The following is a 13,523-nucleotide window of genomic DNA, read 5'->3' as shown; positions in this document are numbered from 1 at the left end:
AACCCCAGCTGACAACCATCTAAGTAGCTTTCCATGGAACCTGTTCCCCTGGTGACTCAGTCACCCTGGAGGGGTGTGTGTGTGTGGTTGTGTGTGTGTGTGTGTGTGTGTGTGTGAGAGAGGTCTGGTGCAGCAGAGCATACTCACCCACGACCCGCTGTGTAAACCCGGCGCCACCTGTCGCCCAGTCTGGACCAGCTTGTGCCATCCTCACGTCATTTGACCGTGGGTAGACTGGGCACGCATTGAATTGGCCCTTTTTATCCTCTCTAGGCCCCCACTACCTCTCACACACACCCTCATAATCTCTCATATCGCATCAGAGGAAAGCCCCAAAAATTGTCAGACTCCAGTCACCCAAGTCGTAAACTGTTTTCTCTGCTACCGCACAACAAGTGGTACGTCGTCTAGGACCAAAAGGCTCAGCTTCTACCTCCAAGCCATAAGACTGCTGAACAATTAATAAAATGGCCACCGGACTATTGACATTGACACCTCCACCACCCCTCCATTTGTTTTGTACATTGCTGCTACTCGCTGTTTATTATCTATGCATAGTCACTTCACCCCTACCTACTTGTACAAACTACTTTGGCTAACCTGTACCCTCGCACACTGACTCGGTACCGGTACCCACTGTGTATAGCCCCCACACTGACTCGGTACCGGTACCCACTGTGTATAGCCCCCACACTGACTCGGTACCGGTACCCACTGTGTATAGCCCCCACACTGACTCGGTACCGGTACCCACTGTGTATAGCCCCCACACTGACTCGGTACCGGTACCCACTGTGTATAGCCCCCACACTGACTCGGTACCGGTACCCACTGTGTATAGCCCCCACACTGACTCGGTACCGGTACACCCTGTATATAGCCTCCACACTGACTCGGTACCGGTACCCCCTGTATATAGCCCCCACACTGACTCGGTACCGGTACACCCTGTATATAGCCTCCACACTGACTCGGTACCGGTACCCCCTGTGTAGAGCCTCGTTATTGTTATTTTATTGTGTTATTTATCTTTTTTTTACTTTAGTTTATTTGGTAAATATTTTCTTAACCAACAGTGCAGTTCAAAAAAGAGTTAGGGGCTTGTAAGTAAGCATTTCAATGTAAGGTCTACACTTACATGTAAGTGTTGTATTCAGTGCATGTGACAAAAAAAATAATGTTTGACAGACCCATCACTTCATGTTCTATCACAACAGATCCTAGGATCAGATAGAATATTAGATGTGGTCATACCTGTCACGACTTCCGCCGAAGCCGGTCCCCCCCCTTTTCGGGCGGTGTTCGACGTCACCGACCTTCTAGCCATCGCTGATCCATTTTTCATTTTCCATTGGTTTTGTCTTGTCTTCCTTCACACCTGGTTCCAATCCCATCAATTACATGTTGTGTATCTCTGTTTCCCCTCATGTCCTTGTCGGAGATTGTTTTATTGTATGTTATGTGCAAGTCATGTGTCGGTGTGCGACGGGTTTTGTACCCACTTATATTATTTTTGGTATATTTTGGAGTTTTATGAGCACTTATACCAAGTTCGTTTTCCTGCGCCTGACTTCCCTGCCACCGACACGCACCCATTACATACCAGACCCATACAGGATGTAGAAATCTGATCCAGAAGCAGACAGGATGGGAATGTCAGTCAAAATGTATGAAACAGCAGAAAGAGGCTATTCCTCTTAGATTAGGCATGGATTCTGGCCAGTCAAAGACACAGATCAAGTTTGTGGCTATGACTATGGAGATGAACACAGACAGCTGGTCCCGTAGGCCTTACCCTTCAATGTTGGCCGATCTGAAGGGCCTCTTAGGGCCTACCTCTTCCCCATATTGCTTACACTTTAAACAACTGCAAACACCAAAGGATTAGGTTAGGGCCAAGGGGAAGAGGTAGGGAGTGAATTGGGACTGGCACTTGGTGCGTGCCACAGGAGGTTGGTGGCACCATCATTTGGGAGGACAGGCTCATAGTAATGGCTGAAGCGGAATAGGTGGAATGGTATCAAATACATCAAACACGTGGTTTCCATGGTGCCATTCCATTTGCTCCGTTCCAGTCATTATGAGCCGTCCTCCCCTCAGCAGCCTCCACTGGTTCGTACCTACACCACCTGACGACCGATGGCGTGTTGGCCGGGCAGATGAGGCTCATGCTGTTGATCTACCTCTTCAGCCCTCCCCAGCCGTCATTAAACTGTTTTGCCAAGTTTTTCCCCACTGGATTTTTGCTTGCTTGTCCTATTCACAGTACCCCTGGCGTGTTTTGAATACAGCCCAGGGCCAGGATGGATAATAGTGAATCTCCTACATTGTTCTCCTTCCACACCACCCCACAGACCAGAAGGACAGAGTTAGTTTTGGCCTTCTTTACCCAAATGAGTCACCTGCCCCCTTATTTGCTGCCTTATTAGAGCAAACTCTGCACATAAAGACCAGTGCTTCCCGTTGTATTAGCCACAGTGCTTCCCGTTGTATTAGCCACAGTGCCTCCCGTTGTATTAGCCACAGTGCTTCCCGTTGTATTAACCACAGTGCTTCCCGGTGTATTAGCCACAGTGCTTCCCGGTGTATTAGCCACAGTGCTTCCCGGTGTATTAGCCACAGTGCTTCCCGTTGTATTATCCACAGTGCTTCCCGTTGTATTAGCCACAGTGCTTCCCGTTGTATTAGCCACAGTGCTTCCCGTTGTATTAGCCACAGTGCTTCCCGTTGTATTAGCCACAGTATTCATTTCAGGGAAAAATATGGTGTACTTGATATTTAAAATTAAAACTTAACATGCATTAGATAGATAAGAGGGAATGTAGTCTGTATAACAAGTACTAATGTACTGTCTGTAGTCCGTATAACAAGTACTAATGTACTGTATGAGTCTGTATAACAAGTGCTAATGTACTGTATGTAGTCTGTATTACAAGTACCAATGTACTGTATGAAGTCTGTATAACAAGTACTAATGTACTGTATGTAGTCTGTATAACAAGTATTAATGTACTGTATGAGTCTGTATAACAAGTGCTAATGTACTATCTGTAGTCTGTATAACAAGTACTAATGTACTGTTTGTAGTCTGTATAACAAGTACTAATGTACTGTATGAAGTCTGTATAACAAGTACTAATGTACTGTATGTAGTCTGTATAACAAGTATTAATGTACTGTATGAGTCTGTATAACAAGTGCCAATGTACTGTATGTAGTCTGTATAACAAGTACTAATGTACTGCTTGTAGTCTGTATAACAAGTACTAATGTACTGTATGAGTCTGTATAACAAGTGCTAATGTACTGTATGAAGTCTGTATAACAAGTATTAATGTACTGTATGAGTCTGTATAACAAGTACTAATGTACTGTATGTAGTCTGTATTACAAGTACTAATGTACTGTCTGTAGTCTGTATAACAAGTACTAATGTACTGCACGTAGTCTGTATGACAAGTACTAATGTACTGCCTGTATAACAAGTACTAATGTACTGCTTGTAGTCTGTATAACAAGTACTAATGTACTATATGAGTCTGTATAACAAGTATTAATGTACTGTATGTAGTCTGTATAACAAGTACTAATGTACTGCATGTAGTCTGTTTAACAAGTATTAATGTACTGTATGTAGTCTGTATTACAAGTACCAATGTACTGCATGTAGTCTGTTTAACAAGTATTAATGTACTGTATGGAGTCTGTATAACAAGTACTAATGTACTGCATGTAGGCTGTTTTTGACTTGAAAGGCGAGTCATGGGTAAAGCGCCACCTGCTGACAAATATAAAATCACAGCATCTGTCAGTGGCCCTAACTTAGTTCGCCTACAACATTTTTACTTAAATTATTACACATTTGTAGATCTACCGAATGGAAAATGCAAAGTAACTTTTTCAATATCCATCCATTTGAATAATTTAATCTAATTATAGGAGTCTTACAATATATAAAAAGGAACAATGTAAAACCAAAATGCTCAATCTCTCCAAATAAATACACAGATTGACATTCCCAACACACAAAAATGCCTCTTTTCAGAAGATTCTCCATTCTTCTTCCTTTGTTCTCAGTGTCCCCTCCTAAGACATACCATTCATTGGTCTATTCTTCAATAGTCTTTCTTGGTCGTGTTCATTAGGCACCAAATGGAAGAACACCGAATGAAACAGGGAGAGGCTACCTGGACTTGTCCAATTAGAAACGTTCATTTGTTTCCTGCTGCATTGTGTGCCCTAATAAACATGACCCAGGTGATTTGGCCTGTTCAGTTCATTTGTTTCCTGCTGCATTGTGTGCCCTAATAAACATGACCCAGGTGATTTGGCCTGTTCAGTTCATTTGTTTCCTGCTGCATTGTGTGCCCTAATAAACATGACCCAGGTGATTTGGCCTGTTCAGTTCATTTGTTTCCTGCTGCATTGTGTGCCCTAATAAACATGACCCAGGTGATTTGGCTTGTTCAGTTCATTTGTTTCCTGCTGCATTGTGTGCCCTAATAAACATGACCCAGGTGATTTGGCCTGTTCAGTTCATTTGTTTCCTGCTGCATTGTGTGCCCTAATAAACATGACCCAGGTGATTTGGCCTGTTCAGTTCATTTGACCTGCTCCTTTAGTCAGGTTCTGTGTCCAGAACCAGAGTAGGAAACATCACCCCTCCCTCTCCAAGCAGGGAGTAAATGTCACGGAGCGCGGCGGGGTTGGGAAGTCCAGGAGCGGAGGGCATGACCATGGTGTCAGAGAGAGCCTGTCAGAGAAACAGAACACACACACCAAAAAAGTGACTAATGCATACATACACACAGATGCAAAATCACAGTATTGACCTTTGTGGAGAAATCCTTTTTCCTTTTAACATGGCACAGGTGTGTAATGGCATGGCTCTTGGTAGAAATATGTAAAGGGTGTGTTATTAGCTACCTGATACAGGTGTGTGTGTGTATGAGACAATGTGCCTCTTATCTGATGCAGGTATGTGAGTGTATGTATGAGACAGATGTGCCTCTTGCCTGATACAGGTGTGTGAGAGAGATGTGCCTCTTACCTGATGCAGGTGTCTGTGTGTGTGTATATATATATATATATATATATATATATATGAGACAGATGTGCCTCTTACCTGATACGTGTGTGTGTGTGTGTGTGTGTGTGTGTGTGTGTGTGTGTGTGTATGAGACAGATGTGCCGCTACCTGATGCAGGTGTGTGTGTGTGTGTATGTATGAGACAGATGTGCCGCTACCTGATACAGGTGTGTGTGTGTGTATGTATGAGACAGATGTGCCTCTTACCTGATACAGGTGTGTGTGTGCGTGTGTGTATGTATGAGACAGATGTGCCGCTACCTGATGCAGGTGCACCTCCTGCTGTAGCAGCTCCACTCGCAACCTCAGCCTCTCCAACTCCTGGAGCTCTGCCTGGCTGGTGTAGGTCAGGGTGGGGGGCAAGGGGGTCACCCCACTCAGGTCACCCCACTCACCCTTACTCCTGACGGGGCAGAACGCGCCCGCTCCTTCCCCCTTCAGCCTCCTCCATCGATCCCATGCCTCCCGCTCTGGTCGGAAAAATTGATTATTTTTAGAGTGAGAGGAGCGTGAGCAACCAAAGCCGAAATCGCTTGCGCCTCCTGTGTGCTTGCTGCTCCCTCAGCTTTAAATAGCAGGGACAAGCCAAGCATTGCGCGGACTGACGGCTTTAAAACCTCAGTCACATTCACACAGGGGGACCAGAGAAGGAGCCTCACCGTCACATTCACACAGGGGGACCTGAGAAGGAGCCTCACCGTCACATTCACACAGGGGGACCTGAGAAGGAGCCTCACCGTCACACAATCTCAAAAGGAGACCAAGGAAACCAGAATAAATCTGGTGTAACTGACGGTTTCTATTTTCATTATCCATAAGTCAAGACAGTGAGGGGTTCATTTAGCTCGTTAGTGTGTGTCCGCGTGAAGATTGACTCTCAGGGAGCACATTTCTCCATTGGAGGATGGTGACCTGAGAATGAATCTGCTCATCATACTGTTGTCCGTTGACTCAAGAAAATGCTGCAACAAAAGTCACTGTACCATTCTATTGTTGGACATTTACACTGAATTGAATTGTCCCAAAACAAAATGCTGCATCATAATCTGACTACCAGAATATAGATTAGAGATCAATTATAAGAATGATACAGTTCCTTCAGAATGAATACCAGAATATAGATTAGAGATCAATTATAAGAATGATACAGTTCCTTCAGAATGAATGCCATAATATAGATTAGAGATCAATTATAAGAATGATACAGTTCCTTCAGAATTAATACCAGAATGTAGATTAGAGATCAATTCTAAGAATGATACAGTTCCTTCAGAATGAATGCCAGAATATAGATTAGAGATCAATTATAAGAATGATACAGATCCTTCAGAATTAATACCAGAATGTAGATTAGAGATCAATTATAAGAATGATACAGTTCCTTCAGAATGAATACCAGAATATAGATTAGAGATCAATTCTAAGAATGATACAGTTCCTTCAGAATGAATACCAGAATATAGATTAGAAATCAATTATAAGAATGATACAGTTCCTTCAGAATGAATACCAGAATGTAGATTAGAGATAAGATAGGAACTGTATAATTGTTCTAGAGAAAGTATTCACACCCCTTGACTTCTTACACATTTTGTTGTGTTACAGCCTCCATTTATAATGGATGACATTTAGATTTGTCACTGGTCTATATACACAATACCCCATAATGTAAAAATTGAAAAATGTTTACAAATGAAAAAAAATGATCTGAAATGTCTTTTGAGTCAATAAATATTCAAGCCCTTTCTTATGGCAAGCCTAAATATGTTCTGGAGTAAACATTTGCTTAACAAGTCACATAATACGTTGCATTAGTACTCTGTCATCTGTGTCTGTGTGATTGAGTTGGGCCTCTGGGGCTTAACGCAATTGATTTAAAATGCCTTGGTGATAAAACCTACAGCCTGCATTCCATTGAATGAACAGTGTCTGTGAAATGCCTGTCTGCCAGGGCCAGGTGAACCCTCCCTCCAGTTTCTCTCCCACACGCAGATGAACACCGAACTTCAGACATTGTGAGGAGTACCCAGTGTTCCATGTTGCATTAGTATCTGTGTGTTAAGGAGTGTGAAACTGGGAAGATAACTCTGTATAAACAAGCAGTAAATTACCTAGAGACAGAAACCTGGCGCAATGTACATGTGTCTGTTACTTGATTACACAATGTATCTTTGTATAATTCTACACATCTGTTTGTCAGGTGTGTAGAGGAGGAGAATGTACATTTGTGTCTGTTACTTGATTACACAATGTATCTTTGTATAATTTCTACACATCTGTTTGTCAGGTGTGTAGAGGAGGAGAATGTACATTTGTGTCTGTTACTTGATTACACAATGTATCTTTGTATCATTCTACACATCTGTTTGTCAGGTGTGTAGAGGAGGAGAATGTACATTTGTGTCTGTTACTTGATTACACAATGCATCTTTGTATCATTCTACACATCTGTTTGTCAGGTGTGTAGAGGAGGAGGATGTACTTTGCTACAAAGAGCTATAACCCACATCTGCTGGTGGGTTCTCAGTGATCACCTCTGCGTTTATTGTTGACCAGCTCCATTATTGTAATAATGAATAATAAAGTTTGATTGTTTTGAGGAAATCTAAGTCTCTCTCCATTGATTTGAAATATTTCACGACAACTCTGTGCCAAAGGTGCTTCTACAAAGTATTGGTACTCAGGGATGTGAATACTTAAGTACATGAAAATGAGATATTTCTTTGTGAGTGTTAGAGAAGGCCCGGGGCCAGCAAGGCAGCCAGTCGAGGCTCTCAATTTTAAGTGGGGGACTCTGGCTTTGACTCTGGATAGTGTGTGAGTGTTCTGGAACATTCTGTCACAATCTGGCCCCTAGCCAGTCACCTTGGAGGCTTGGGGAGCACTAAAAACTGTCAATTCTAAATAAAAGTCCCCCCCATCAGCACCACACTGTCACAGTGAGATTGGTGAGAGGGGGGAAAAGAGAGCTCAGCTTATAATTGTATTGGTTCAAGGTCGTGGAGAATATGTTGCATTATACTGTGAGATGCTATACAGGCTCATTCTGCTGCGTGAATCAATTGCAAAGGGTCACAATTTCACCACAAGTGAAGTCCCTGGAAAAGTCAGTAAAGGGAGTATTGGAGGGTAATATGGCTACTTTCCAAGACTGAGTTTTAAAATGCTAACTCATTCTCGACATTTGATTATACTCTACACTGAGCCAGTGAAAAACACTGAGAGTGGAGATGTGAGTGTATAGAGTGAAGCAAGATTTAGTACCTTTTCTCAGCTGTCCAGCATGTTTCCGGAGGTCTGCCACCATCTTCTCCAGTCCTTCCAGCATCAGCAAGGACTCATATTCCCTCTTCTGGCATGTTGCTTCACATAACAACATGGAAAAAATCATCCATAAATATAAATGTACAGTGCATTCGGAAAGTTCAGACCCCTTAACCTTTTCCACATTTTGTTACGTTACAGCCTTATTAGAAAATTGATTAAATAATTTTTTTCCTCATCAATCTACACAAATACCCCATAATGACAAATCGAAAAACGGTTTTCAGACATGTTTGGCAAATTATCTTTACATAAGAATTTTGTTATCAGTCTAAATTGAGTTCAGGTGCATCCCGTTCCCATTGATCATCCTTGAGATATTTCTACAATTTGGAGTCCACCTGCGGTAAATTCAATTGAATGATAAAAAACATGAGCTGGCGCACACCCAGAATAATAGTTTGTGTGGATGTGCTGACTAACGGCGAATAAACTATAAACTATCAAAATAAAGGAAGGCACAGTGACGCCCAAACATTGGTAAATACCCATTAAATGGCTGGGAGATTACACCTGGAGTGTGCGACTCTCTTTATTTTAATAGTTTAAATTGAATTGATAAGACATGGTTTGGAAAAGCACACACCTGTCTATATAAAGGTCCCACAGTTGACAGTACATGTCAGAGCAAAAACCAAGCCATGAGGTCAAAGGAATTGTCTGTAGAGCTCCGAGACAGGATTGTGTTGAGGCACACATCTGGGAAAGGGTACCAAAGAATTACTGCAGCATTGAAGGTCCCCAAGAACACAGTGGCCATCATTCTTAAATGGAAGTTTGGAACCACCAAGACTCTTCCTAGAGCTGGCCTACCAGCCAATCTGCGCAATCGGGGGAGAAGGGCTTTGGTCAGGGAGGTGACCAAGAACCCGATGGTCACTGACAGAGCTCCTCTGTGGAGATGGGAGAACCTTCCAGAAGGACAACCATCTCTGCAGCACTCCACCATTCAGGCCTTTATGGTAGAGTGGCCAGACTGAAGCCACTCCTCAGTAAAAGGCACATGATAGCATGCTAGGAGTTTGCCAAAAGGCACCTAAAGGACTGAGACCATGAGAAACAATTAACCCAATCGAACATCTCTGGAGAGACCTGAAAATAGCTGTGCAGCGACGCTCCCCATCCAACCTGGCAGAGCTTGAGAGGATCTGCAGAGAAGAATGGGAGAAACTCCCCAAATACAGGTGTGGCAAGCTTGTAGCGTTATACCCAAGAAGACTCGAGGCTGTAATCACTGTCAAAAGGTGCTTCAAGAAAGCACTGAGTAAAGGGTGTGAATACTTATGTAAATGTTATATTTCATTTTTTAAATAAATTTGCTAAAACATTCTAAAAATCTGTTTTTGCTTTGTCATTATAGGGTATTGTGTATAGATTGAGGGGGGAAATAACAATTTAATCCATAGAATAAGGCTGTAACGTAAGAAAATGTGGAAAAAGTCAAGAGGTCTGAATACTTTCCGAATGCACGGTATGTATAACAGACATGAGCTAAGCATTATTATTACACATTGACAAAGAGTTACTCTCTTCAGTATTTGGACATGAAATTAAACAAATGCAGTGATGAAGCGCAATGCGGATCGATCTCAAATGTTTTGGTAATGGTTCTATAAAAAATGACAAGGTTTTGCCGTGTCTAATTGCTTTACATTACTCAGAAGTTACTGTAATTAATTGTTATCTGTAGCATAAAAACAGCTCTGTCAAATGATTGCTAATGGCTTCAGAATTAATAAGCTCAGCAGTAAATGAGGTCAGAGGACTAAGGGGTGATGAGCTGAAAAATAACACTGAACGTTCTTATTTCTAAGTTAACTAAATCCTTAGTTATTGGATAAATGGACCCCTTCTCCACCCCCTATTGCTTTTCTTTCCAGACTCTTGTTTTCTCATCCCCAATACTTCTGTCATCTCCTACCAGTTTTCCATCCCTCCACTTCTGTAATTTCCTATTTCTTACATATCCCTCCTTCCATCCCCCCTTCTGCATCTCCTCTGGTTGTGCTGGTACCTGGCTCAGTGCCAGAGGTTCTGAAGGTCTGGCCAGTCAGCAGCCGCTCGCTCTGGTAGCAATGACTCAGATCCGTGCAGAGCTGTGTCAGTCTGTCCACCTGAGCCCCGGTGTCGGCCGGGCTGCCACTGGTTGGCCACTCTCTGGAGAACTGACCCATAAGGGGACGGGTCAAGGAGAACAAGCAGACAAAACTCTGAGATAATATTAGAAGACACACAAATACACACATTTAATTTTCTGTGTGTGAATTCTAAAATCTGGTGTGTTATTTTGAGAAACGCTGGTAGACACTGAATTTGATGCCGTGCTAATTTCTCTCACGTAGGCTGTGTGAACGAGTGGGAGTGAGAGAATTAGTAACGAGTTTATACTCGTTAAAATGAACAATTGATATCTCTGAAGGTCCCATGTCACAAATAAGATATACTATTAAAACACTATTTAACTACTCATTAATGCCTAAATGTAAGCATGAGGGTGCATTAAATCAGGTTTGGCTATATGTGGGTGGTAAATGTTCAGTTCATCTGAGGAAGAATACAGTGGCTTTCACTCTCTCTGTGAAGTGACTCCTCTCCGCCACAGGTTTGGATTGTAGAGCCAGGACTTTGTCCCATAACCTGAGGGAAGAAAACAAACTGAAAGGGTCAAATGAATGTCCCAGCCACCATTACAACAGTATACAAGTATACATCAATGGAGGCTGCAGAGGGGAGGACAGCTCATAATAATGGCTGGAACGGAGCAAATGGAATCAAACCACGTGTTTGATGTATTTGATACCATTCCACTGATTCCGCTCCTGCCATTACCACAAGCCAGTCCTCCCCAATGAAGGTGCCACCAACCTCCTGTGGTATACGTGTATAGCCTACTTCTTGTTCCCCAAACAAACACAGCTCAACATCAAGGAGTATACAAAAGATATGAAAAAAAAAAAAAAAAAACACTTTTTGGACTATCTTTTGGATACCTAGCTAGCTGTTCCTGCCAGAATCATAGCACCTGGACACATTGCGGTGCACAAGGAATTTACCCTTTTGCACATAATACATTCGAGAAAATTCTGTATGCATTACAGAACACTGGATGGAAAATGTTACATGGAGGATGATATAGGTCAGACATTTCCTCCACAAAAGATATGATTCACTGGCTGACCTGCTTTGTTTGGTCCTTAGACTGATCCATTTAGTTAACAACGGTGTGGGAGCCCTGCCACAAAAACACAATCAAACATGTACAGTGTCATTAAACCACACTCAAACTACTTATTGTCACAACAGACTAGTCATATTATATCACAAACGTTGAGTTGCTTCTAGCCAACTTCTTAACGATATCAGTACGGTACTTTGACGTTCCATTTTAATTGGTTATGTTGCTTCTGGAATAGGAATTTGACACTGTCATATACTTTGTTCACTAAGCAGTGGTCTAGTGTTGTCTTGCAGCCTACCCATTCTGTGGAGGTGAAATTACATGTGCTTTTGGCATCCCCTCCATGTGTGAAACAGACACCGTGTCCCAGTTAGGGGGCTGGAAGGAAGTGGCTGCAGCTGACCTGTGGGACACCTCAACCTGATGATGTCCTGATGAGGCCTGTGGTGATTTACCCTGATCATGTGACACAGGACCTGGAGGACCAGCCTGCTTCACTTCCTTCCCAGAGGACTGGGGAGGAAACCCCTTTGATGACACGACAGATCGTTTCTGCATCTGGACAGAGCTTCTGATCATGCTTGCCCTGCCTTGTCCTGAATGACCTACAGGGTGACCCATCCTCCCCCTTCCACCCCTGTAGAGATGGGAGGCAGAATACTTTTTGGACTCTTTTTTGTCCATCGTGATGGGTTTGGAGGTAGTTTTAATGCCACTTTTATCCCCTTTGGTGCCACCTGGGGTCAGAGCCCTTCCCTTGCCCTGTGTAGTGTCCACTGGTTCTTTCTTTGGTCCTGGACAGTTCTGAGGGTCTTTTTGGGGTGCTGTGCCAGCGCGAACTCTGAGGGCCTTCTCCAGCAATCGATTCAGCAGTTCCATCTCCCGTCTCTCCTCCAGTTGGACATCTGGGTCTAAACAGAGAAAGAGAAAAACATACTGACAACGTAGATATTAAAAACATTACCATATCCATTACTACTAGTACACTGGGCTTCAGAGAAAATAGCAGACAGGATCATCATAATACCCTTTTCAACATCATCTGTTAGTTCTATTTCCTTGCCGTCTTCTTGCTGTGGTCTCCTGGTGAATGATCAGATGGCAAGCATGTTATAACACAGGCCTATCGAGTTACCTACTCATACAGAACAACTGTAGACCATTAGCTTAACAGATATCAATGGACGTGGAGGTTTTACTGTACTTACAAAGAGCGCAGTATCTCCCTGTATTGAAGGATGTTCTCGTTTATCTTGGTCTCCTCTACTTTACACAACTTGATGGCTTCATCCACAAGGCTAAGCAGTGACATAATGCAGGCAGCCTAGCACTGTCATGCACAATAGATTACAGTTCACAGTGACCATGAGCAAACAAACTATATCTGGGGTGTAATCATTAGTCCAACACGCTTTGCATCGGAACACTTTTTACAGTGAAAACAAGATGCTATATTGGATACATTCAGGTTCGTTCCTAGTGTATACACACACCCCTGCTCTAGCTCGATGGCTAAATGAAAGCATAGGCACACTGCAAACTTAAATGCATCACATACACATTTGAATACTGCATCTTGAGAAAGTGTGACACTTGCCAAACATCTGCATGCAACTTTAGCAAGCTGTTGTTGTACTGACCCGCGAAAGCAAAAATCGGAAGTTACGCTAGCTAACGTTAGCTAACTGGAAAAACAGAGTAGATTTGCAAAGTTCAACCGACTGATAGAAAACCCATTCAACATTGTATGGCGTTCATACACAACGTCTACTATGTAGTCCTTTAAATACTGGACAACATACATATTACTCACGTAAAAAAATAGCACACGGGACTCACTAGCAACTAGCTAGCCACTCCTCCACCACCAACAACAACCCCACTTCTCGCGATATTCAGACTCGCTACTATGGAAACGGGGACGCTGATGTA

General features: G+C 42.9%; 1 protein-coding gene across 8 annotated transcripts; it reads right to left on the bottom strand.

Moving 5' to 3' along the window:
- Window positions 1-3,896: 3,896 nt before the first annotated feature.
- On the bottom strand, window positions 3,897-13,472 carry LOC139365141 (tubulin epsilon and delta complex protein 2). Of its 8 annotated transcripts, none has more exons than XM_071102558.1 (10): window positions 13,405-13,472; window positions 12,800-12,921; window positions 12,619-12,674; window positions 11,890-12,502; window positions 11,592-11,645; window positions 10,972-11,050; window positions 10,377-10,578; window positions 8,354-8,452; window positions 5,351-5,559; window positions 3,897-4,753 (listed from the first exon to the last, which is right to left on the bottom strand). In XM_071102558.1, the coding sequence occupies exons 2-10, from the start codon at window positions 12,901-12,903 to the stop codon at window positions 4,619-4,621; spliced, it is 1,551 nt and encodes a 516-aa protein (XP_070958659.1). In that variant the 5' UTR covers window positions 12,904-12,921; window positions 13,405-13,472; the 3' UTR covers window positions 3,897-4,618. The 8 variants fall into 8 exon arrangements, with proteins under 8 accessions (XP_070958659.1, XP_070958663.1, XP_070958661.1 ...); XM_071102562.1 differs by having other exon boundaries at window positions 10,428-10,578; XM_071102560.1 differs by having other exon boundaries at window positions 3,897-4,527; window positions 4,593-4,753; window positions 12,800-13,466.
- Window positions 13,473-13,523: the final 51 nt, after the last annotated feature.

The sequence above is a fragment of the Oncorhynchus clarkii genome, chromosome 13, assembly GCF_045791955.1.
Source record: "Oncorhynchus clarkii lewisi isolate Uvic-CL-2024 chromosome 13, UVic_Ocla_1.0, whole genome shotgun sequence".
Lineage (NCBI taxonomy): Eukaryota > Metazoa > Chordata > Actinopteri > Salmoniformes > Salmonidae > Oncorhynchus > Oncorhynchus clarkii.
The sequence above is the reverse complement of the archived record's forward strand: the minus strand, read 5'-3'. Positions and strand labels throughout refer to the sequence as shown.

Excerpts from the sequence above, each read along its gene's own strand:
- LOC139365141 (XM_071102558.1), bottom strand. The coding sequence starts at position 12,903 with ATGTCACTGCTTAGCCTTGTGGATGAAGCCATCAAGTTGTGTAAAGTA. Across the intron at positions 12,675-12,799 it reads AGGGAGATACTGCGCTCTTT|GAGACCACAGCAAGAAGACG; the intron begins GTAAGTACAGTA and ends ATCATTCACCAG. Across the intron at positions 5,560-8,353 it reads TGCTGGACAGCTGAGAAAAG|AGCGGGAGGCATGGGATCGA; the intron begins GTACTAAATCTT and ends TTTTCCGACCAG.